We start from the raw sequence: 22,067 nt of genomic DNA, 5'->3' as shown, positions 1-22,067 counted from the left end.
AAGATCTGTATTAAACCACAATAATTCATTCAACCTTTATTTATCCAGGAAAAGTCCCATTGAGTTACAGTAACTCTTCTCCCAGGGAGTCCTGGCCGAGACTGGCGGCAAAAAGTTTCAAAATACATAAAAGACAGGACAAAAGTTACATACTACACCACAAATCTACACTATACATACTAGAACACAAACAAGACATTACACTTAAAGGGATATTTCACCATTGAAAAGATGAATATATCTTTAAATTGGGTCACTTATGTGGTAGAAATGTGAATTCTTTTTAGAAATTGGTGGCTTCTAGGCCGAGAAAAGCCAGAAAATGTGTTTTTGGCTCATGTGGATGAAAGACACCAAATCCCAGAATGCACTTGCTTCGCTGCTTTAGCGTCCCAAGCCACGCCTACCGTTGACAGACAGACAGTGAGATAGTCAACTCAACTTTAGTGTGTTTTATTGTCATTTCAACCATATACACGAAACAACGTTTCACCATGGCTCAAGTGGTTACACAATTAAAATATATAAAAACGACATTATATAAAAACGACATACGAAACAGGCTACATTTAGTGCACTGCACCCACATTATATGCTCCGTAAAGTTCAGCTAACACGTATACTAGCATTAGCGCTTGTCGGCTGTAAACTCTGTAAACACCGAGTTTAAACACAGCTGTAAATTTGCGTGGAATGTAGAATGGTCGGCATTTTACAGTCACAAACTCCACCAGCAGTTGGATAAAAGCACCCCATTTCTGCACCAGGCAGTCCGTGTTAACACAGCCCACCTCGACTAGCTAGCTAGAGCAGCCGGCCTGGAAGCTGGATAGTCCGATACAGCAATGTTTCCACAACAACAAAAACAAAACAGTCTCTGAACTTGCGTTGGGAGTTTCGTTGAAGTTGGATGTAGTCCAGTTTGTTGTCTAATGAGCGGACACTTGCAAACAGGATAGATGGAACAGGTAGCCGGCTAGCGTTAGCTTTCCACCGGCACACTCGTTCAACGTTCCCCGCTGATGATGTCCCTTTACCGGCCAGATGCATCGAGCAACACCGCTGGTCTCCATAGTCGGCGGGCGAAACTCGCGTAGTGTGTCGAGTATTCCGTCTGTAATAAAGTGTCCTGCATATTCTCCGATCTGTACCAATGTATCCCGGTGGTACACGTGTGCGGTAGTTTGAGTGCACATAATTGTTATTACTATCTAAAAGTTTTCTGCTGAGAAGCCAGTAAGCGAGGATTCAAGATGGCTGACGCTCGTTTTGCCTTGGCAATCTTCGGAGAAAGACGACAGTCCAACCTCCTATGGGCTGGTTGAAAACATGCGGAAGTAGCTCCTACTACTGGCTGTAGTCCATTGCCTCTGGGCAAAGCCATCTTCTGATGACGCAAAAATTGTCGTTTTACGACATCCAGACCCACAATACAGAGATCTCTCGTCTCAGGGTGACATGAGGGAGTGAAGCACGGTCATTCAAAAATACTACAGTGTTTCTGCTGATACAAATTTTAATGCTAAATCGGTGAAGTATCCCTTTAACTTAAGCTAATACAGACATACTGTACAACTTAAAGGGCACCTAGTTAAAAGCAATTACACTTCAGTCAGAGTTGACTTTAATAGGTTTTTAAAAGTATTGAAAGGTGGAAGTGATTCTAGATATAAGGTATATAACAACAGATTTAAGTGAGTGTAAAGACCTACAAAGATCATAAATCAAACCATTAACATGTGACCTAACAGAGAACCCTGTTCTGACTGTTTAGGCACATTTTTGGAAAACTGGCTGGTATTGCATTCAGTAATTTGGTCACCCATATGTATAGAGAGCTTCAGTCTCAAATCATCCGCCTCACCTTCTGCTCCCTTCCATCCAGGCCCGTCCCTGCCAGTGCAGCTGGACAAAACGCAGGCCAGCGGAGACGCCTCTACAGCGCTGTCCCGGGACGAGTCTTTGTAGCTACTCGATCAAACTCTGCCCAAGGAGAGCGAGAAATCAGCTTCAGTAAAGGAGACAGGGTCAAAGGTGCGTATATGCATTTTCATGTCATGATACACAGTGTGTGTGTGTGTGTGTGTGTGTGTGTGTGTGTGTGTGTGTGTGTGTGTGTGTGTGTGTGTGTGTGTGTGCGTGTGCGTGTGTGTGTGTGTGGGTGTGTGTGTGTGTGTGTGTTTGTGTGTCATACTGCATTTTGTCTTCCATGTGAATTCAAACTGTCTGGTTGGGAGTCAGTGTTTGTGAGGCTGTTTAGGCTGGTACTAATCTCCACATGAATTAACTTTGACATCCACACACTTGTAAAAGTGAATTGAAGGCACATTCAGAAACATGCAAAGCAACATTACAGACACCTTTTAAAAAATGTAAATGTAACAAAAGGTTACATGTGCAGAATCCCTCTCTGTTTAAGGCTTTGGCGTAGCCCCAAATAGTTACTATATATATATATATATATATATATATATATATATATATATATATATATAAGCTGCTGACTGCAGGGGTTTAACAATTCCAGAATTGAGATATAATTACAGTTTTTAAGCTAACACCATTTATCTAACTGATAAGTATTTTGGACACAAAGTAAGATGCTGCATCACAAGAACATTTACTTTATCTACCATTAGCTAACACTGCATGGGAAAATATCCACTGATAACAACACCATAGCTAATACTCACATCCAAAACTTACATTGGCTTATTAAGGTGTTACGGCTCACGTCTTACCAAACAAATGCCTACTTACACATCCAGCAGACACAGGGCATAGTGAGCATTCCATTGATGTTTTATTTATAGCTACCTGACTAATGTAGGTCCAATATAAGCTCTGGTACAGCTTATCTGTGTTTTGCTTCTGCCTACAAGTTACAGTATATGGTGACACAGCTGAAGACAATGGTGAGATTCAACCATTCAGGACAACCAAAATAATAAATAAATGAGCTAAAAGTGGCTGAAAGCTGTGTTGAGCTGCAGAGTTTCTCATATATATATATATATATATATATATATATATATATATACAGTGTTGGGAAGGATACTTTCAAAACGTATACAGAATCTATCTATCTATCTATTTGGCTCCTGCGATGGGTAGGGGGGTATCCTATCCCTGTGCGTTGAGCCGACCAGATGAACCAGTTGTTTCCAGAGCTGACGGTCTTGTGCCAGCTGCTCCGCATCTTCCACTGCAACTCCAAGTTGTTGGAGGTCGCCCGCAAGAACGTCTAGCCATCGGGTGCGGGGTTTACCTCGTGGTCATCTCCAGCCTGCGGCCCTCGGATCAAATTGGAGAATGGCTCTCGTCGGATGGTCGTAAGGAAGGCGGAGAACATGGCCGAACCAGCGGGTACGACGTTGTGCAGCCAGGCAGGATGCTCTGGGCTGGCACGTGCGGGCTCTAAGCACTTGATTGGAAACCTGCTGGGGCCACCTGATGTTCTCAAGAGTTCTGAGAGCCCTGCTATCAAAGCCATCTAATCTTGCAGCCAGTGTCTTATTTAGGGGCCATGTCTCCGAACCATAAAGCAGGATGGAGAGTACTGCTGAGTTGTAAATCCGGAGCTTCGTCTTGCGTGAGATGGTCTGGTGTCGCCAGAGTGGTTTCCAGAGAGACTGCAGGGCTGACGCAGCCAGGGCTCTTCTACGGGTGATCTCTGGTTTTAGGCCCCCGTTATCTGTCACTATGGATCCCAGATACACAAAGTTCTTGACAGGCTCTACAATGTCATTGCCAAGCCGCAGGGAAGGTGGATGTGGTCTGTCACCGATATGCATGAGCTTGGTTTTCGTCCAGCTCACCTGGAGGCCGAGCTTCTCCGCCTCTTCACTGTATATGGCCAGAGCGTCTCTCAGCTGGCTGTAGGACGTGCTGAGCAGGATGGTGTCGTAAGCGTACTCCAGGTCAGTCAGGTGGTAACTGCCAAGGGACAGTCCAGGAACCCGCTCACAAACCCTAGACATCAGATGGTCGATGATGCAGTTGAAGAGATCAGAATACAGAATACAGAATACATGCCCAAAAATGTAATTTGTAACGTATTCCGTTATGTTATGTACTCAATCTGAGTAACGTATTTGGAATACTTGGATTACTTCCACATTGAATTGCATTTTATAAGTAGGAATGCATCCATCACATACAGCTTACTAAACAGGCCTATTCCCGTGTGTTCTTCTGTTCCAACTGGCTGAATGTGTACCTAAACAAGCAGATAGATTTTTGGATTCGTAGTCCCGAACTGCATACTACAAAAATCTAACCGCAGTCTTGAAGCTACCACAAATTAATTTTAGCTAACGTTAGCTAACATGTCAAACGGGGCTAGTCAGTCTTTCAACAGCTCTGGGGATAGTAAATCAGCACGTAGGAGAATGTAAAGTCGCAACAACAGTCAACTACAAAATAGCAAGGTGACCAGTAAAACTACAGCAGACGACTACCCTTGACTAATAAAAAAAAAGACTTACTTTAAGATGCTTCTTCAGGTTGGAGATGGAGTAATTTGGATGCTGAAAGGAAGTTGGTTGCTGGCAAGCAGAGGTTGCACAGTTATATTTCGTTCTCCCTTCTCTTTCTTTAATGTGAAATGCTGTTTGAATTTCCAAGATAGAAACGCATTCCTGCCCTGGCTCTGTTGTGCCGGTTCCGGCTCCATCTCTACCTCTATCAGTGATCACGCAAATAGCTAATTTTTTCATTTTCATATTAGGGCTTCTGGGAAATGCATGGAGTTGCGAGAGTGAATAAACTCGTGAAACAGAGAAGTATCGTCATGTAATCCATTGATTTCAACATTGTAACTGTATTCTAAATACCAACTATTTAAATTGTAACTGTAACGGAATACAGCTACTCATAATTTGTATTCTGAATACGTAACGCCGGTACATGTATTCCGCTACTCCCCAACGCTGTATATATAGAGTGGTCAAGTGGTATCAATCTTCTCATCTCACTCCCAGCAGAAAAGCAATAAACAAATTTCCCAAAATGTCAATCACTTTAAGCATCTCTTGAGAAAACTGTGAGTTGACTAGAATTGATAAACAACACCAAAAACTTAAAAATTTATTTTACTAAAGCGTGACAGGAAATTCTTGTCTCAGTCTCAGAGGACAATCAGCACACAGGCCACATCCAAGTGTCATCATCAGATAAGTTTGTAAAATGGCCATGTCCTAACATGAGTGTAAGTTCTCTATATATGTTTGTATTCAATGTCTGCAGGTATGAATATGTGTGTGTTTGTGAGTAAGTCTAAGGTGTCGCCAGGTATGTATGTCTTGGTGAGTATGTAGGAGGTTTGCATGTCCGTGTGTCTCTACATTATTTCTTTTCTGTCTGTATAATGTTGATGTCTTTTTGCGTGTGTTCATTTCTAATTGGTGTCTGTGTGTTGGTGCATGTTGTGTTGCCTTTTCCTGATATGCTGCCCTTTCCTGCCCTCCCCCCTCCTCTAGTGTTGAGTGTTGGCGAGGGCGGGTACTGGGAGGGGACGGTCAGAGGTCGCACAGGCTGGTTCCCCTCTGACTGTGTGGAGGAAGTAATGCTTCGAAGCCAAGACAACCGATCAGGTGATCACCACCAGTCACACACACACACACACACACACACACACACACACACACACACACACATAGTGTGTGGCACTATCTTTGTGGGGACACGTCATTGACATAATGCATTCCCTAGCCCCTCACCCTAACCTTAACCATCACAACTAAATGCCTAACCGTAACCCTTACCCTCACCCTAACCATAACCTAATTCTAACCCTAATCCTAAAACCAAGTCTTAACCCTCAAACAGCCTTTAAACTTGTGGGGTCCAGCATTTTGGCCCCACAAAGCTGTCCGGACCCCACAAGTATACTGGACTCCCGGTCTTTGGATCCCATGAATATAGTTAAACAAGAACACACACACACACACACACACACACACACAGTGCGCTCATCCTGAAAAATAACCAGCATCACCATCAGGAGTTTCATATTTACCCTAAACAAGGTATATAACTTGTTAATTAGTGAGCTTTAAGAGGTGCTGGTAGACAGATTTTGTCACCTTTGGACAGAACAAGCTACCTGTTTCCCCTATTTTCTAGTCTTTATGCTAAGCTAAGCTAACCGTCTGCTGGCCGTAGGTTCATATTCACTGTACAGACATGAGAGTGGTATCAATTTTCTCATCTAACTCTGCAAGAAAGTGAATAAGTGTATTTTCCAAAATGTGGAACTATTGATTTAATATATACATTTGTTCTCTTGTAAATTTAACATTATAAGCATTAGGTCTGTATAAACAAAGTATTATTTGAATTATTGATTAATCTATTGAGTATTACTTTGACTGATTTTGCTGGCAATAAAATGGCAAAAAAATAAGTCCAAATCTTCAAATTGCTGCTTGTCTAAGCAACAGTCAATAACACAAAGCTGTTCAATTTATAATGACATACAGAAAAGGAAAGGAAATCAGCAAAATCCTCAAATTTGAGAAACTATAACCAGCTAATATTTTGACACTTTTGGACATTTTTTTTTAAACCATTAATAGATTATAAAAAATGTTTGTCAGTCAGTCAAGTGAGTAATTGTTTTAGCACCAATACACATATTAGTCTTCGGTTTCGGTTACAGGTCAGTGGAGAAAAGCCACCAGTAAAAGAAAGATTCTCCTGTGATATATTATATTATACAGACAAACAGTGCCTGCTGTATAATAAGCGTTGCAAATGGATTTAATGCAGGTGCGACCATGCTGATGTCCCTGTGATTTTGTGTTTCAGAGAGTCGGGGAGAACGAGCCAAAAGGCTGTTCCGCCATTACACTGTGGGATCCTATGACAGCTTTGACGCTCCTAGGTAAGAGTTACCTTGCCGTGAGCCATCACTGATGTACAGCAAACTAAACGACTGCCAGTTTTATCCAAAGAAGCAACAACCTGCACAGATTCTAAGATGGGGTGGATGACTAAGGGGCTCTGCTTTAGCTCACAGGGTTATGGTTATTGTTCATTTATAAGGGTAAGGTCACACCAGAGTGGTACTTCACCTACCAGATTACCTATTTGAGCTGAACACAAGGGCACATTCGGGCACTTGGGCTGACAAAAAAAGACATTTGAATGCTTCAGTGCCTGTTTGGTGTGAAATTAGGTCCGGAATAAAGCATGAAAGTATCCCATTATGATACAGAGACATCCTGGTTAAATAAAGGTTAAGAGAAGGGCAGCTTTACATTCAGAATATTGTTCCACCGAAGAGACGGTAGAAACTACAGCTGTTTTTTACCATCTGCCACAGAACAGCTCTACTGAGGCAAGAAGAGGTTCAGTTCAGTGCCTTGCTAAAGAGCATGATGTAACTTGTCCATCCACCCAGTAGGTAATCTAAATCAAACTGACAACCTTTTCATTATGACCTTGCTGCTTCAATGTTTAGACACACAGCACATGTTGAGACAGGATTTGTTTGTATGGTAACATACTGTATACATCTATCGAGATGAGATGACTCATACGTTCCAGTGGTACTTTGATTTGTGTGATGTGATGTGTTGTGAGTGATTCATACCTTGGATGACGATGTGTGAGGACTCACTGCCTCAGGTCTAGAAACTGATCCGCCTGCTTTCATACTGGAGCCATCCTCGTGGCACAGGTTTAGCAGCTGTGTTTTGACTAGCTTGTGTTGCTGGGTTTAACCTCGGCAGACAGGCAGATTTTTGTCACATCAGGATTTCAGAGTAAGTGCCTTCCATAGTATGTCTGCCTTTTGGCTCTGAGGTGCAAAGCTGTGTTGCCAGGCTGTAGTTTTTAAGTGGGCTATACATGTCTGTGATGGTAATACTGCTTTTCGGACCACTCTGATGACTAAAACTTTTGTTGTTGTGTTGACCGATGTCATATAATCACCCGATCATCATTACAGCCCTTAATGACCAAACTATCTGAATTGATGCATATATAATACTATTCCATGGGATGAACCATAAATAATCTGAAAACAGCAGTAGAGATTATTAACTTTTGATAGAAGCTCATTTTGCTTCTTGCGCTGATACAGTCATCCACTTACTGCGACCTCATCAGCATGAGAACTTTGCCGGAAAACGTTGATGCTTTTCAAGCATAGAATCGGAACTGAAACTTCGCTGGATCTTCTGTGTGGATGAACTGTTGACACATGAGTGGGAAAAACTCTCCTGTATTGACTTTGGGAGTGTGACTTCTCCTCATTAATTCAGCCTAATATAATGCCATTCCCTTTAATGCCTTGCATCTGCATCATGGCGAGCACGGCGCTGCCTTGACGCAAACTCATTTCAGTGTCCATGACTTGGACTGAGCAAAGAGAGAATTATTTACATAGAAATAAAGCCATTATCAATCATGTATTATTTAAACAAAATCCTGCCTTCTGCCTCTCTTTCCCTCTTGTTTCACTCATCATTCTTTATCATTCCTCAACTTTCTCTTTCAGGCCTGCTTTTATTTTTGTTTTCATGTTTTGTTTTCTCTTTAACTCCCTCTGTATCTCGCACATGCACACAGTATCATTTATTATTAACATGCTTTTCATCAACAGTGACATTTAATGCAAGCGACGCACTCAGTCACACATGTTTGTGCACACTCTCTAACACACACATCATGGATAATTGAAGCTTTGTACTGCAGCACAGATGGAGCCCAAGACTATTTGTTTGGCCAGGCAGGCAGGCATGGTGGACTCAGTACCGCCCTCACATAGGCCTACTTTCACAGCCTTTAAGTCTACATGTAATATCTCACGTATTCCTCCTTTCATCCCTCTATATTTGGCCACATCTCCTGACCATCGATGCATCCTTCCTTCACTTTCTATTCATCACTATATTGCTAACCCCCCTGTACTTTTTAATTTTCTTTCTATCACCCTCTCTCCCCTGTGGTGTCTCCATCTGGAGGTCAGATAGTGAAGGGCACTCTAAAGGGAGAGGATGGTTGGAGAGGGGAATGAAGAGGTTGGATGAAGCACTAAGGGCATTCTGTGTTTATAAATGGGTGAAATAAGACATATGCATGGTTTATTTGTGCAAGCGATGGGGGGGGGCATGAAGAGGGATGCCCTCTGCCATGTTTTTACTTTTTATAATCTGAGTGTAGGACCAAAGTAAGACCAATATGAATTTTCAAGACTCTGATGCTGATTTCTTTTTTTATTAGGAATAGTAATGTCAGTTGGTATTGGATGGATTTCCATTGCCAAATTTTGTACAGACATTTATGGTTCCCAGACGATGAATCCTATGATGTCTGTGATCCCCTGACTTTTAATCTAATGCCAAAAATGTTTCTTTTTTTAAAGGGGTGATAGAATGATCATATTAGGTATTTCACACTGTTCCTTAAGGTCTCCAAATAGGGTATGTAACATTGGTTGTGCTGAAAATGGCCCGGGTGCTGTTCTATGAGCACTAATGCAACCCTGTCAAACGAGGAGCCTCTCGCTGCAGCCTGCAGGAAGGCTTGACATCAAACTGAAAACTGATGTGGCTAAACACAAACAACATTTCATGCAACAACAGTGAACTGTAATTGGGCCCGTCTACTTTTTCATTCATTTGATTTCCGTTTTTGAAACGAAAAGAGTGGTTCGGAAATGACGTAAGACTGCTGCGGTGAAAGCCTTATTTTCATGAGCTTCTGGGGCTAGCTGCTAACTAGCTCGGAAGCTATCATCTAATAGCAGGCAGGTTACTAATTAGCCAATGCTAAAAAGTATGAAAGTACTAGTTTCCCCTGCTGTCTATCAATATACCTCGGTATTTGTCTCTTGGTGTAGTTTGCTAACATGCTCGTAGACATGTAAATTAACTGTTTGCGTGCTAGCTAAGTCAACGGTCAACACCTTTTATATTGTAACGTGAAAGCTCAAGCGCCGTTAGCTTCAGCTAAACCACAGCCGCAACTTGCACTGCCCCGTTAAAATGCAACTTCAACCCTCGGATATAACGGTAATCACGTAGCGATTTTACTGTATAGACATCTGTATGTGTGTTCAACCTTTTGAAATACTTAGATTAGGTGTGTTACTGTGCAGGTCATTGAGTGAAGCCGAATATCTGAGGAGCATCTCGCATGATTGTGAATTCTACTGAACCAGATAGAGAGACCATTTAAAGGCTCAGGAACCCTTTGCAGGTGTTTTGGATTAATTAGCTGATTAGAGTTTGAGCCTACAATATTGAACCCTTTCACAATATTCTAATTTTCTGAGGGTTTTCATAAACTGTAAGCCATAATCATCAAAATTATAACAAATACAGGCTTGAAATATCTCGTTTTGCATGTAATAAGTCTATATATTAGTTTTACCTTTTAAGTTGAATTACTGAAATAAATGAACTTTTGCACGATATTCAAATTTTTAGAGTTTCACTGTGCTTCTGGTTCACCTGTTAATAAAGCAAAATCACCCCTTTGTACATTTGGTTGTAATGAGACTGAATTCTTGCTGTTAATATGAAAGTCCATAACAAAACAACACACCATTCTACTTTTGAGGGCTAAATTAAATGAAATATTGCTTGTTTTCCGTTTGAACACATTGTCATCAATATTAACACGCTTTAAAATGACCCTTTTTTCAAATTTGGATATCGTTTCAAAATCGGAAATCAAATGAACGAAAAAGTACACTGGTCCAATTACATTAACTACATGAAAACTTCACTGTTGTTGCATGAAATGTCGTTTGTGTTTAGCCTACGTCATCAGTTTCTATCATCTAATGTGAAACGAGGCTAGACCATAGACTGTATATAAGCATGGACCAACAGATCCCGTTGCTCTGGACGGAGACCAGTGAAGGCCGTTAGAAGCACTTTTCCGGTGAGCGCTGAGCGTTACTGCGCAGCCTCCAACTGAGAGAAACGACGTAAATGTGCCGTGAGCAACGTGTCTGAAAGTTGTAAGTCTTCTGGTAGCTGTGCCAAGAGAAATCTCAATCATTCCCAATCTTGCAGAGACGGAGAGCGTAGGTATATGTAAGGAGATAACATAGGCACAGGCTAATTATTGATCACTAAAATGATAGTTAACATTAGTAATTACACTTAAACAGCTAATGTGAGACAAAACTGCCTGCGCGCTTCTCCTGTACTATACGGTAATTCCTCTACTATGCGACAGTAAGTCGCGTGGTTATGACACAATCGTTAGCCTATTTTTACAAAAACGTCTGCTACGGAGCCATAACGTGAGGTACAAGGTAATGGAGCCTTTTATACATTGTCGTGTTTCTTTAGAAATAAACAATGGACAAATAGAGTCTTTAAACTCTTCAGATGTAAAGTTATTCTCTGTCAAAGTGACGTCAAAATGAATGGCAGTCAATGGGATGCTAACGGGAGGTGATCGCTTTGTAGCATTAAAATGGCGTCATAGGAGGTTCGCGGTCTGAGGAGAAGCTTACCCCCTTGGGCTAGACCAGGCCATCTTTTTTTTTTTTTCGTATTCAAAAAACTTTATTATTCAAGTACAGATACATAAACACATTGAAAACATTAAATGCATACATACATACATGAAAAAGGGGCGCATGAAATTTACATTAAAGAGGTTGTAAGGCATTGTAAATGTTCAGAGTCCGGATGGCTTTCTTATTTGTCAGTCCTGAAAATATAATTTCATGTCATTTTTAAATTGGTGAATGTTTGGTTTTCTTTCAGACCATTTAAATTTTTTATAGATATATATATATATATATATATATATATATATATATATATATATATATATATTATTTTCCAAATAAAATTAAAAGATTCAAAATGAAAACATGGCATTTATCCAAATCATTTCCTTCATAGTAAAAAATGCTACCAGGCTGTCTTGGTCCGTTCAAGTGACGTAAGCAAAGAAAAATGGCTGACTTTGATGTGGGCGGGGCTTGACATCAAGCCCCGCCTTCCTGCAGGCTGCAGCGAGATGCACTTGTGTCAAACAGCCCCAGACTGAAACAAGAGGTTTTCTACCTTATATGGTATGCTCGTGAATATTTAGATAAGCTGCGCGCTGATTGGTTGGTTTACAACGAGCGAAGCACACCCCCCAATGGGACTTTGAGGTTCTATGTATGCCTATTTTACCCACCAAACTGTCGTTATTCAACTATGACAAGGTAAACTTGGTTTTGCATTCTATCACCCCTTTAACAGTTACATTGTCTTACTTTAGACCTGTAGATGGTTATAGTTACAATAAAAGAGTTTTGAAATGGACATGCCTGATTGGCTGATATCCAGTATTTTGATAAGTCCAACATAATGTTCCGTATGGTCCATCCCTAATAAACTGAGTCATCTTATCTGCCATTCTCTGATCCTCACCTTCTGTCCCACCCATGACCTGTTATATTTGGTAACCTGCAGTACGGGACAAGCCATGACAATTTAACAAGGCGTGGTAAACAAAACCAGGCTTTTAATGAGATGAACTGCTTCAACTTGATAATGTGTCATTAATAAGAACACAAGAAGTGAGGGATATTATGACTTGGGAACACGTAGTGACAAAGACAAACAAACAGAGAACTTTTTCTCTTCCATTCCCCTCCACTTCAGTTGTTGTCCTCATCCTACTCATCCTCGTTCCTCCCTTTGACTCCTCCTCCTCTAACCCCAGCAGACATTTTTCCTCCTTGGATTGTATTGGTATTAAATTTTTTTTTATTATGGTCTAAAGGTCTTTAACAGCCATATTCTGGTCATTAATTCAGTCAGTCAGTCAGTCAGTCAGGAGACATGCTTGGATATTTGGGTGCTACTATATATCACACCTCATCACAGTTCGGTGAAAATATTTTTAACAAATCTGGTCTGTTTTGTAAGCATTTGGTTTCTACCTTTGCTGTTATAGCAGCCTTTGCTAGCTTCCAAAATACTTGTAACACTGCTGTTCTCAATACAATGAGATGAAAGCTATAAACAGATAGTTCATCAGCTCTCTGTGTCATTGCCACAGATGCACTGATTAACTCTACACAATCTGTACATGGTGCTGCTTCTCTCCCAGCCCACATGAGACCATTTCTGGGCCAACAGCGGGTCACATAAGGACGAGTGAGCACACGCAGATTGGAGGAGAGAGGCAGAATACCCTGAACACTGCTGTGGTGGGTAGTTATGTCTCGTAAGACACATGCATTGTTTCTTGCTTGTACAGAGGCAACATAAAGTCGTCTGATATGATTTTTCATATTTTTCCAACATGTATAACTTCACCTCACTTGAATTTTTGGATGGAATTTACAACAATAGATAGACAACAGCATCAAAGAGTGTGTGTTCAGGTTTGGTATGATAGATACACAGATGCACACACCACACACACACACACACACACACACACACACACACACACACACACACACACACACACACACACACACACACACACAGACACACACATGCACGCATGCACGCACACACACATACTGGTTTAGGCAGACATGCAGATACATATAATCATTCACAATCATGTGGACCTTCTGTCAACGATTGTTTGCTCTCCTGCTCCCTCCCCCCTCTCTCCCTCTCCCTTTATATCTCTCATTCTCTCCCTCTCTCTCTCTCTCTCTCTCTCTCTCTCTCTCTCTCTCTCTCTCTCTCTCTCTCGCTTTCTTTCTTTCATACCCTCTCTTTATCTCTCTCTCTCTTATCATGCATGCATGCATGCGCACACACACATACACACACACACACACGCACACACACACACACAAACATATACACACACACACACACACACACACACACATACACTGTACACAGAATCACAGCGGTAGCCTGACATGCAGGGAGAGAAACAAAAAGGCAGAGATGTGAAAAGAGAGGGGACAAGAGCTGTGATCGTCCTCGGATGCAGGAGGGAGGCAATAGAGAGAGAGAGAGAGACATAGAGAGCGAAGGAAGGAGGGAGTGGAGTAAGTCGACGGAGGACAGCTTCGACATACGTGGAAGAAGGCTCTGACTAAGAGATGATGTGAGTGCCTATTTGAGAGATTCTGTACCTCTCTCTCTCTCTCTCTCTCTCTCTCGCTCTCTCTCTCTCTCTCTCGCTCCTTCTCCTCCTCTTCCTCCTTCCGCCACTCACCCGCCAGCTGTTTCTCTGTCCTCTCTCCTCTTCCTGTCTGCGTCGATGCGTCTCCTCCTTCCCCCCTCTTTCCCTTGCTCTTCCCTCTCATTCATGCTTTGTTTACAGCAATTGTGAGGTTATAGTGTGTGTGTGTGTGTGTGTGTGTGTGTGTGTGTTTGTGCATGTGTGCATGTTAGAGGTTAGAAAGAAAGCAAGAAAAAAAAAATGGGGTGGGTGAGGTTAGTTAAGTGTGATTTAAAGGCATGTGGGGTCCATAACAGCAGGGGAAGGACAGCAGCCAAGGCTTCAGAAAGATCTGCACAAAGTCAGATTTGTAATATTACAACACAATAATTTGACTTGTCTTCTATCAATATTTTACATAATGATGATGATGTTACCTGATACCTGTTCAGTCATTTAAACTTCAAGACCCTCCTATTATTCCCTTTGAATTTATTATCTCAGATAGGACTGTATAGCAAAGACTTATCTCAGTCACATCCATTTTTATGAATGGGAAATCACGAGACTGATGGATGGGCAGAGTGAATACTATACATTTAAACCATAGCTAGTGGAGGAGTGAAGAGAATGGATAAAAGGGAGGAGGAGGATGGAGAAAGAGGAAGGGTATGTGGTGTTGGTGGTTGTGTATGAGTTGATTGCATGAATGCATGCATGTTGTGACTGTACCTATATATGTGTGTGTGTGTGTGTGTGTGTGTGTGTGTGTGTGTGTGTGTGTGTGTGTGTGTGTGTGTGTGTGTGTGTGTGTGTGTGTGTGTGCATGAAACCCCTTGCGAACAAACCCAATCACCTCTCACTCTCTCTCTAAATTACCTCATTTCTCTTTCCCTCTCCCTCTCCCTCTCCCCCTGCTCCTCTTCTCTCTCTCTCTCTCTCTCTCTCTCTCTCTCTCTCTCTCTCTCGCTCTCTCTGTCGCAGTCACAATGAACCATCACCATCTCTCTCTCTCTCCCATTCCTCCTCTCTCTGTCTTAAGTATGAAGGGGTTGGGAGAGCTCGGCCCTCTCCCTTTCCCTTCTTCCATCTCTCTCTCCTCCTCTTCTTCCTCTCCTTCTCCTCTCTCGCGGCTCGCGCTCGCTGCTGTCTCGCTGGAAGACGAGAAGGAGAAGGAGCAGGAGAAGGAGGAGGAGGAGAGGGAGGGGAGGAAATGGCGATGGGGGCATGCGGCGAGGAGGATCTCTCCCTCTCCCTCTCCCTCTCTTCTTCCTGGCCGTCGCTTGGCCCTGTGAATAGGAGCATCTGGTTCATTTACAGGTAACTGCCATGGCTTTTTAAACCCCCCTACCCTCCACTCCCCCTCTCTCTACCTCTCTTCCTCCAGTTGCCTGGGGAGATGGGGGGCGGAGGGAGGGATGCATGCATGTGGACATCATGGATGGCAGGGCAGAATCGATTTGATAGATTGACAGATGTTGCACTGCATGTTTGCAGACCAATGTGTTTGATTCAGTGTGTCTCATTGTGAATCTGAGTGTGTGTGTGTTTGTGTGATGTATGTGTGTGAAGATGGACGAGAGCTGCTGCTGCACAGCCCAGTGTACTGTATGAGCAGTGCAGCCGTTCTGTGTTTCGCTGTATGAACATGTGTGTGTGTCGTTTTCTTTCTCTCTGCTTTAAATCGCTCTCTGAACAAATGTCCTCTAGCAATGCTGCACCGGCACGAGTGATGCTTGCTGCCTTTACTGATGTGTAGATTGATTGCGTGTTTGTGTGCATGCATGCCTACAGTATGTTTGTGTGCGTTTGTGTGCATTGATGGTGTGTTTGCTGTTGTCCATCAAAAGCATAAAGGGAGAGAGAGAGAGAGAGAGAGAGAGAGGGAGACTGCTGACAAATTGGAAACAGCGCAAGGTGAGGGAGTTTTAACGATGCAGGATGCATGACAAGTTCCAGCTTCTTTCTGACACCTCTACGGAAGCCTGCATGGACAAACCTGTTTACTATCTTGGCTTCTTACATACGCAGTAAGAGACATACTCACTGTACGCTGTGTTGGATTGTCTAGCTCAGTCGCTTGCATCTAACATATTGATGACAACATTGGGTCGCTAATACTGAGGAAGCAGTACTGAGGAAGTGGCTCTACCACTGTGTCCCAGTTAAGTGGCTTAATCCTCTGAAGGATGCAGTTCACAAAGGTGGACCTGAGAGGCTGAACCTGCTCTTCTCTCTAAATGAGAGAGGTAGAGCCTCACAACAATCTTCAAAGTCATGAGGAAATTTCTCTCAAACACCCAACAAAGTGTAAATACGAATGATAAACTGGGATAAGTTGAATGATTCCCAAAGTTGCATTACAAGTTGCCTGTCAAATAGTGTTAACATTTAAGTTCTGTTGTTCTGTAATACCCTGTTTACAACATGACCAAACTGCTAACAAGAACAAAACAGTGAAGTTTATGCCTGGCTTTCATGATTTATACTCTACAGTGTTCTTTTTTAAATCTTGTTCATGTAATATATGTGCTATTCACTGATGACTATCTGACCACAAACAATTGCTAAATATGACCTGGTCATGTAATATTACCTGACTTTACAAGTTGAAGAAGATCGCCCAAACACTCTTTTAAACAATTGACCAGTGCACAGAGGATTTGGGGACAATGGGGGCTTTAAAGGATACACTGGTCATGAGCAAATGTAGGCTGCATTTGGATGAGCATTCAGTCCAGAAATTATTCAGACTTCAGAACTGAACTGGGACACAGCTAATGTCACTTAAGATTGATGACATCCTTGAAGACAGCAAAGCCTGAATTGTAGGTGCTGGTTGGCTTGGATTCGCGGGAATATTGTATAGTATGTATGCAACCCTCAAGTGGACATGCATACCCACACAGACACCGTGAGTGAATATAGGATACGAGAATGTCACTCTAATCTCACTGATTGTTGGCTGTGCAAAAGGCTTTAAGTGCATCTTTGCAGTGGCCCGTAAAGTTATCATTAAGCATATATTGCATTTTCTGCTGCTGCTTTATACCCTCTCATAGTGGTTTGTCATTCTAATGGGTTAATATTGTTGGGTACCAATCAGGCACCTATAAGGCACTGTTTGTTTGGAATTAAAAAGTCAAGACCAAGACTTCACAGTTCCATCATCAGCCCCACAGATGTAATAGCTCTTCAAGTGTTGTGTTTGAGGCATTTAATCATGCTGTCCCTCAAATAAAGGTTGTGTAAAACTAGGAAACTTCATATTGTAGTAGTAATCCATTATTTTTACACTGGGTAGAACTACAGTCCATGAAGCTAAGCAACATCAGTAGGCAAAAATATGATCTGCTGTTGGTGGTAAAGTTTCCTGAACCGATATGTTTGTTGAATGCACACATGCTGATTTTTCATGGAGCGACTTGTTGCAGTATGTGATCATGTATTCCCTTGGTCCCTCAGAACGCTTGAGGTCTGGGCTGGGCAACAGAGATGGACAGAAGAGGACAAAAATATCAAAGAGACAGAGCCTTGGCAGAGACAGAGAGGCTCTTACAGCCCGTGGAAAGCATCATACACTCAATAGACTATGGGGGGAAATATGATTAGGAAAAAAATTTGTAGAAGTTTGAAGAACAAGGGAAGGTATGGAGTATAAAGAAAAGTATGGAGAAGGCAGGGTATTAGGATGGAAAAATGTAAAAAAAAAAAAAAAAAAAAAAAAAGAAAAGCCAGTGAAAAGAAAAACAGATAGGGATGAACAGATGGAGCAGGCTGGGACTATTTTGGTGCTCGATGGGATTATCAGCATGTGGTTACAGTATGTTACAGCTGACACTGTATATATACCCCTCTGACTGACTGAATGGCTGTTTGGAGGGTCTTTCATTCATGCAAGAGTCTGTTAGAGGTCAGCAGCCCTGAGAGGCGGTGCTGTCAAACCGAGTGGTTTAAACTGAAGTGGCTGAGTGTCTATGTGTGTTGTGCCTCACCTCTTATGCTAGTAGGACGAGAAAAGCCTCTGTCTTGGGCACATACAACACACCTATTTTTAGACACTTTTTCAAGCAATTTAATGGTAGCTGTTTTGTTTTTAAAAGTAACATAAGTAAAATGTGTAAATTTAACCACCGTCATTCAATCTGGTCTGCCTTACTTGAAGAGTCCTCAATGAGACACTGCTATTTGTAAGGTTTCACAAACCAAACATGTTGGGAACCACTGGTTTAATAGTATTTTTTAAGCTTATATGTTTTTATGTTAATCTGAAAAGTAACCTGGAACTATAGTTGTCAAATAAATGTAATTATGTAAAAATATAATATTTCCATTTGGTATTCAGTTGAGTAGAGATAGTAGTGTAGAGTAGTAATATGAAGTATTAAATGGAAATACTGAAGTACAAAATTGTGCTTACAGTACTTGAGTAAATATATTTAGTTACATTTATCCTCTGGTTGCATATTTCCCATCTGTTTGTGCCACGGGACACAACAGAAAGTACACTACACTATACAGGCTCCACCTGTGAGCATGCAGTGCCTGTTCTCTGCTGACACTGACTATAGCGTACTATCACAGCTTGGCTCTGGTATGGACCTACCCAAGCAAGTTTCCCTGCGTCCAGATCTAGCTGTTGCTGTAGCTGTAGCTGTAGCTGTAGCACCATAATACTGTATATAGCATCTCTTCTTCACTGAAGTTTTGGTAGAAACCGGCTCTGGGCTCACTGTCAAAAACATACAGCAAAGTGAAGCAATGTGGCATAAATTACAATTAGAATTTTTAAGACTGATCTCAGTAGTTTGAAATTGAAGCTGCAATATTTCTTAAAATCAATATTCAGTTTTTAGATTTGACCACTCTGGAGTATTTGTAGTTTCCATTTCATTTCAGAAAATATTTTAAGTGTTCAGAACATTACATTGCTACTACTAATATTATGACTAATACTTAGTCTTATATACTTAAATTATTATAAAACAATAACATATTTGGGGTAAGGTAGGTTATATCAGGCTACCCATAGATCCACAGATGTAAAGATCAGTTCTAAAAATATAAATTAAACAAACTGCATCATCTCCATTGGATTAGAGTTGGATGACAATCACCTATTTGGGTTTCCTGTCCTCGATCAGATTCTTAATAGACAAATATCAATCCAATACACTATTTTTAACTTTTTTTTTTGAGATTTTAACAATGTATACACAATAGAAAGGAAAGGGAAATATTTTTAATAAAAATCAGAAATAAGAACAGGAGGCTACAATGTATTATGATTTCAAGATAAGTAACTGACAAACAAAGCAAAAAAAAAAACCTGAGGAGGAATATTATAATCAAATAAACATGTATATTAGCAAGTATACACATGCACATACGCAGGGGATCCAGCTTAATCCAATACACTGCTGAAATGAGTTTTTGCCTGGTACTGGTGATGATGTCATCAGAGGGGGACACAGGAAATGGGAAGCAGACAGTAGAGGAGAGGAGAGATGTAGTTGAGGTTATACATCAGTGAGTTAGGGAAGGGAAAAGTAAGACCAGCAATGTAAATGTTGTGATTTATGGATTTATAACTTAACTTTCCATGATGCACAGTATGTCCTCCTTGTCTTCTGTTTTGTGTTATTTCTAACTCTCTCTCTCTCTCTCTCTCTCTGTCTCTGTGTGTCTCTTGTCTGTCTCCTCTATGCTAGTGACTATATAATCAAGGAGAAGACAGTGCTTCTGCAGAAAAAAGACAGTGAGGGTTTTGGCTTTGTGCTGAGAGGAGCCAAAGGTAAGAAATGTGAAAAAACACAAACATTCTGCCTTCCAATCACACTCATTGATTGTGGAGTTCTAATTATACTGTATCACATCCATAATACATTCTCCCATTTCATGATGTCTCCAGCTCAGACTCCTATCGAGGAGTTTACCCCCACCCCGGCTTTCCCTGCCCTGCAGTACCTGGAGTCAGTGGACGAGGGAGGCGTCGCCTGGAGAGCCGGTCTCAGGATGGGGGATTTCCTGATAGAGGTGCTGCCATGATTTACCACTGCATTATGGGTTGAAATTGAATGCACTGCCAGATTCTATGTAGAGGTTCCTGGACCTATACAGAACCAGAAAGCAAAGGTGTACAGTCCTCGAAATGTGGGATTTGTTTTAGGAAATGGTTCAGCTGCATCTGGATCTAAATGTTCAAAATGGTCTATTCAAAAGTATAAAAGTATAAAACTTCTGTATTCACACATGGCTCCAGATCTTCAACAAAAACTAATATTTTACTCCATGACCCAAGGCCTCACTTTCCACCAAAGTTCATTGAAAGCTGTTTGTAGATTGTTCTACCAGCCTGTAAAAACTATACAAAGGGATATATATTTCAGTCAAGCACATATGACTTCAAGATTCATTAATGTATAGATCAATTGTTATTACACAACATACATATTAATGAATAAAGTTTAGTTGATATGAATGTCCAAGAATCCTGAACTACAAGTAATCACTTTAATCGCTCTATATTTTACTGTCAGTTTTCACTTCAATCATTTATTAACATAAATGATGCCTGAGAACATAAATGCAATAGAGAGAAAAAAGTGAAAATGTCAGTAATAAGCCATGGTATTAAACTCAATAAATTCTCTGTCCCTCTCTGTCTCTGTGTCTGTCCCAGGTCAATGGTCAGAATGTGGTGAAGGTTGGTCACCGACAGGTCGTCAACATGATCCGCCAAGGTGGCAACAGCCTCATGGTCAAGGTTGTCATGGTAACCCGCAACCCTGACATGGAGGAGGGTTCGAGGAAGAAAAGTAAGAGTCTATCTACTGCACCCTGGGGTGGTATTGTAGGTGAATGCTGGTGATAGCTGTACCTTGTTATTGAACAGCTTGCAGACCACTGCTGCCTTTGTGTGTTCCCTCCCTTACAGTCCCCCAGCAGAGTAAGAGGCTGAGCACTCCGGCTATTGCCCTACGATCCAAATCCATGACTTCAGAACTGGAGGAGATGGGTAAGAAATGGGCTTAGATAAACTTGTGGGGGGCGAAAAGAGTATTACAAAGAATAAAGAAACACACAGACAGTGAGATGAAAACAAATAAGGGGAGTGCTTTAAAGCTAAAGAGGGGGAGAAGAAAATGTTTCTGGGAGAAATAGATTCAGGTGGTGAAGGATGATAGAAACACTGTGAGTGTTGGGCGTTGCTAAAGATGCTGAAAGTGTGAAGGGGAGTTGAGCTGGGGTTAAATTTAGACAGCAACAACATAGAAAGGGAGATAGTTAAGGAAGAAAAAGAAAAAAAAGATTGGCTACCGCCGTGGATGACGGTCTCAATGCATTTCACTGTTCTTTCAGAGGTTCCACACTGTCACTTCCAGCACCCCCACTACAGGTAACCCCACGCAGAAAAAGTGTCGCCATCCACCCTGTGATCCCTCTCTCACTGCCCGCTTCTCTTACCTCTTACCCCCCTGCTCCCTGACCCGTCCACAGCTTTAACCCCAGCACCCACAGAGCAGTCTACCAGCCTCTCTGCTCAACAAACACACACACACACACGCACGCGCACACATACACAACACACACACACACACACACACACACACACACACACACACACACACACACACACACACACACACACACACACACACCAAGGTAACACTGCAGGGGAATGAGCATCACCTGAGAAGAGTTTTCTGGGGGCCACAAACATCATGGCAAAGTGTCTAGTCCTTTTTTGTTGATATTTTTTTGTTTAGAATGTGTTTGATTCATTTGAAAGAAATCCCAACCAGGAGAAAATTATTGAGATGAGTAATATTTGAGTAAAAGCAACTTTGTTCCAGGTCTGTTGCTATGGTAACAGCATTATGTGTGGCTATGCTTATGCCATCTCTATTTGAGGCAAAATAGTGGGAGGAGAGTGCATGGTGAGGGTCAACACCCCC

General features: G+C 41.7%; 1 protein-coding gene across 5 annotated transcripts in view; it reads left to right on the top strand.

Moving 5' to 3' along the window:
- Nucleotides 1–22,067, top strand: part of shank1 (SH3 and multiple ankyrin repeat domains 1) — a 96,460-nt gene that overhangs the window by 48,880 nt on the left and 25,513 nt on the right. For all 5 annotated transcript variants that reach the window (XM_031318774.2, XM_035996496.1, XM_031318770.2 and 2 more), the window contains exons 13-19: nucleotides 1,886–2,034; nucleotides 5,481–5,594; nucleotides 6,811–6,886; nucleotides 19,821–19,903; nucleotides 20,021–20,145; nucleotides 20,792–20,927; nucleotides 21,047–21,127. In XM_031318774.2, the coding sequence (XP_031174634.1) occupies nucleotides 1,886–2,034; nucleotides 5,481–5,594; nucleotides 6,811–6,886; nucleotides 19,821–19,903; nucleotides 20,021–20,145; nucleotides 20,792–20,927; nucleotides 21,047–21,127 (764 nt within the window). The remainder of the gene's footprint in view (nucleotides 1–1,885; nucleotides 2,035–5,480; nucleotides 5,595–6,810; nucleotides 6,887–19,820; nucleotides 19,904–20,020; nucleotides 20,146–20,791; nucleotides 20,928–21,046; nucleotides 21,128–22,067) is intronic.

The sequence above is a fragment of the Sander lucioperca genome, chromosome 21 (assembly GCF_008315115.2).
Source record: "Sander lucioperca isolate FBNREF2018 chromosome 21, SLUC_FBN_1.2, whole genome shotgun sequence".
Classification (NCBI taxonomy): Eukaryota; Metazoa; Chordata; class Actinopteri; order Perciformes; family Percidae; genus Sander; species Sander lucioperca.
The sequence above is the reverse complement of the archived record's forward strand: the minus strand, read 5'-3'. Positions and strand labels throughout refer to the sequence as shown.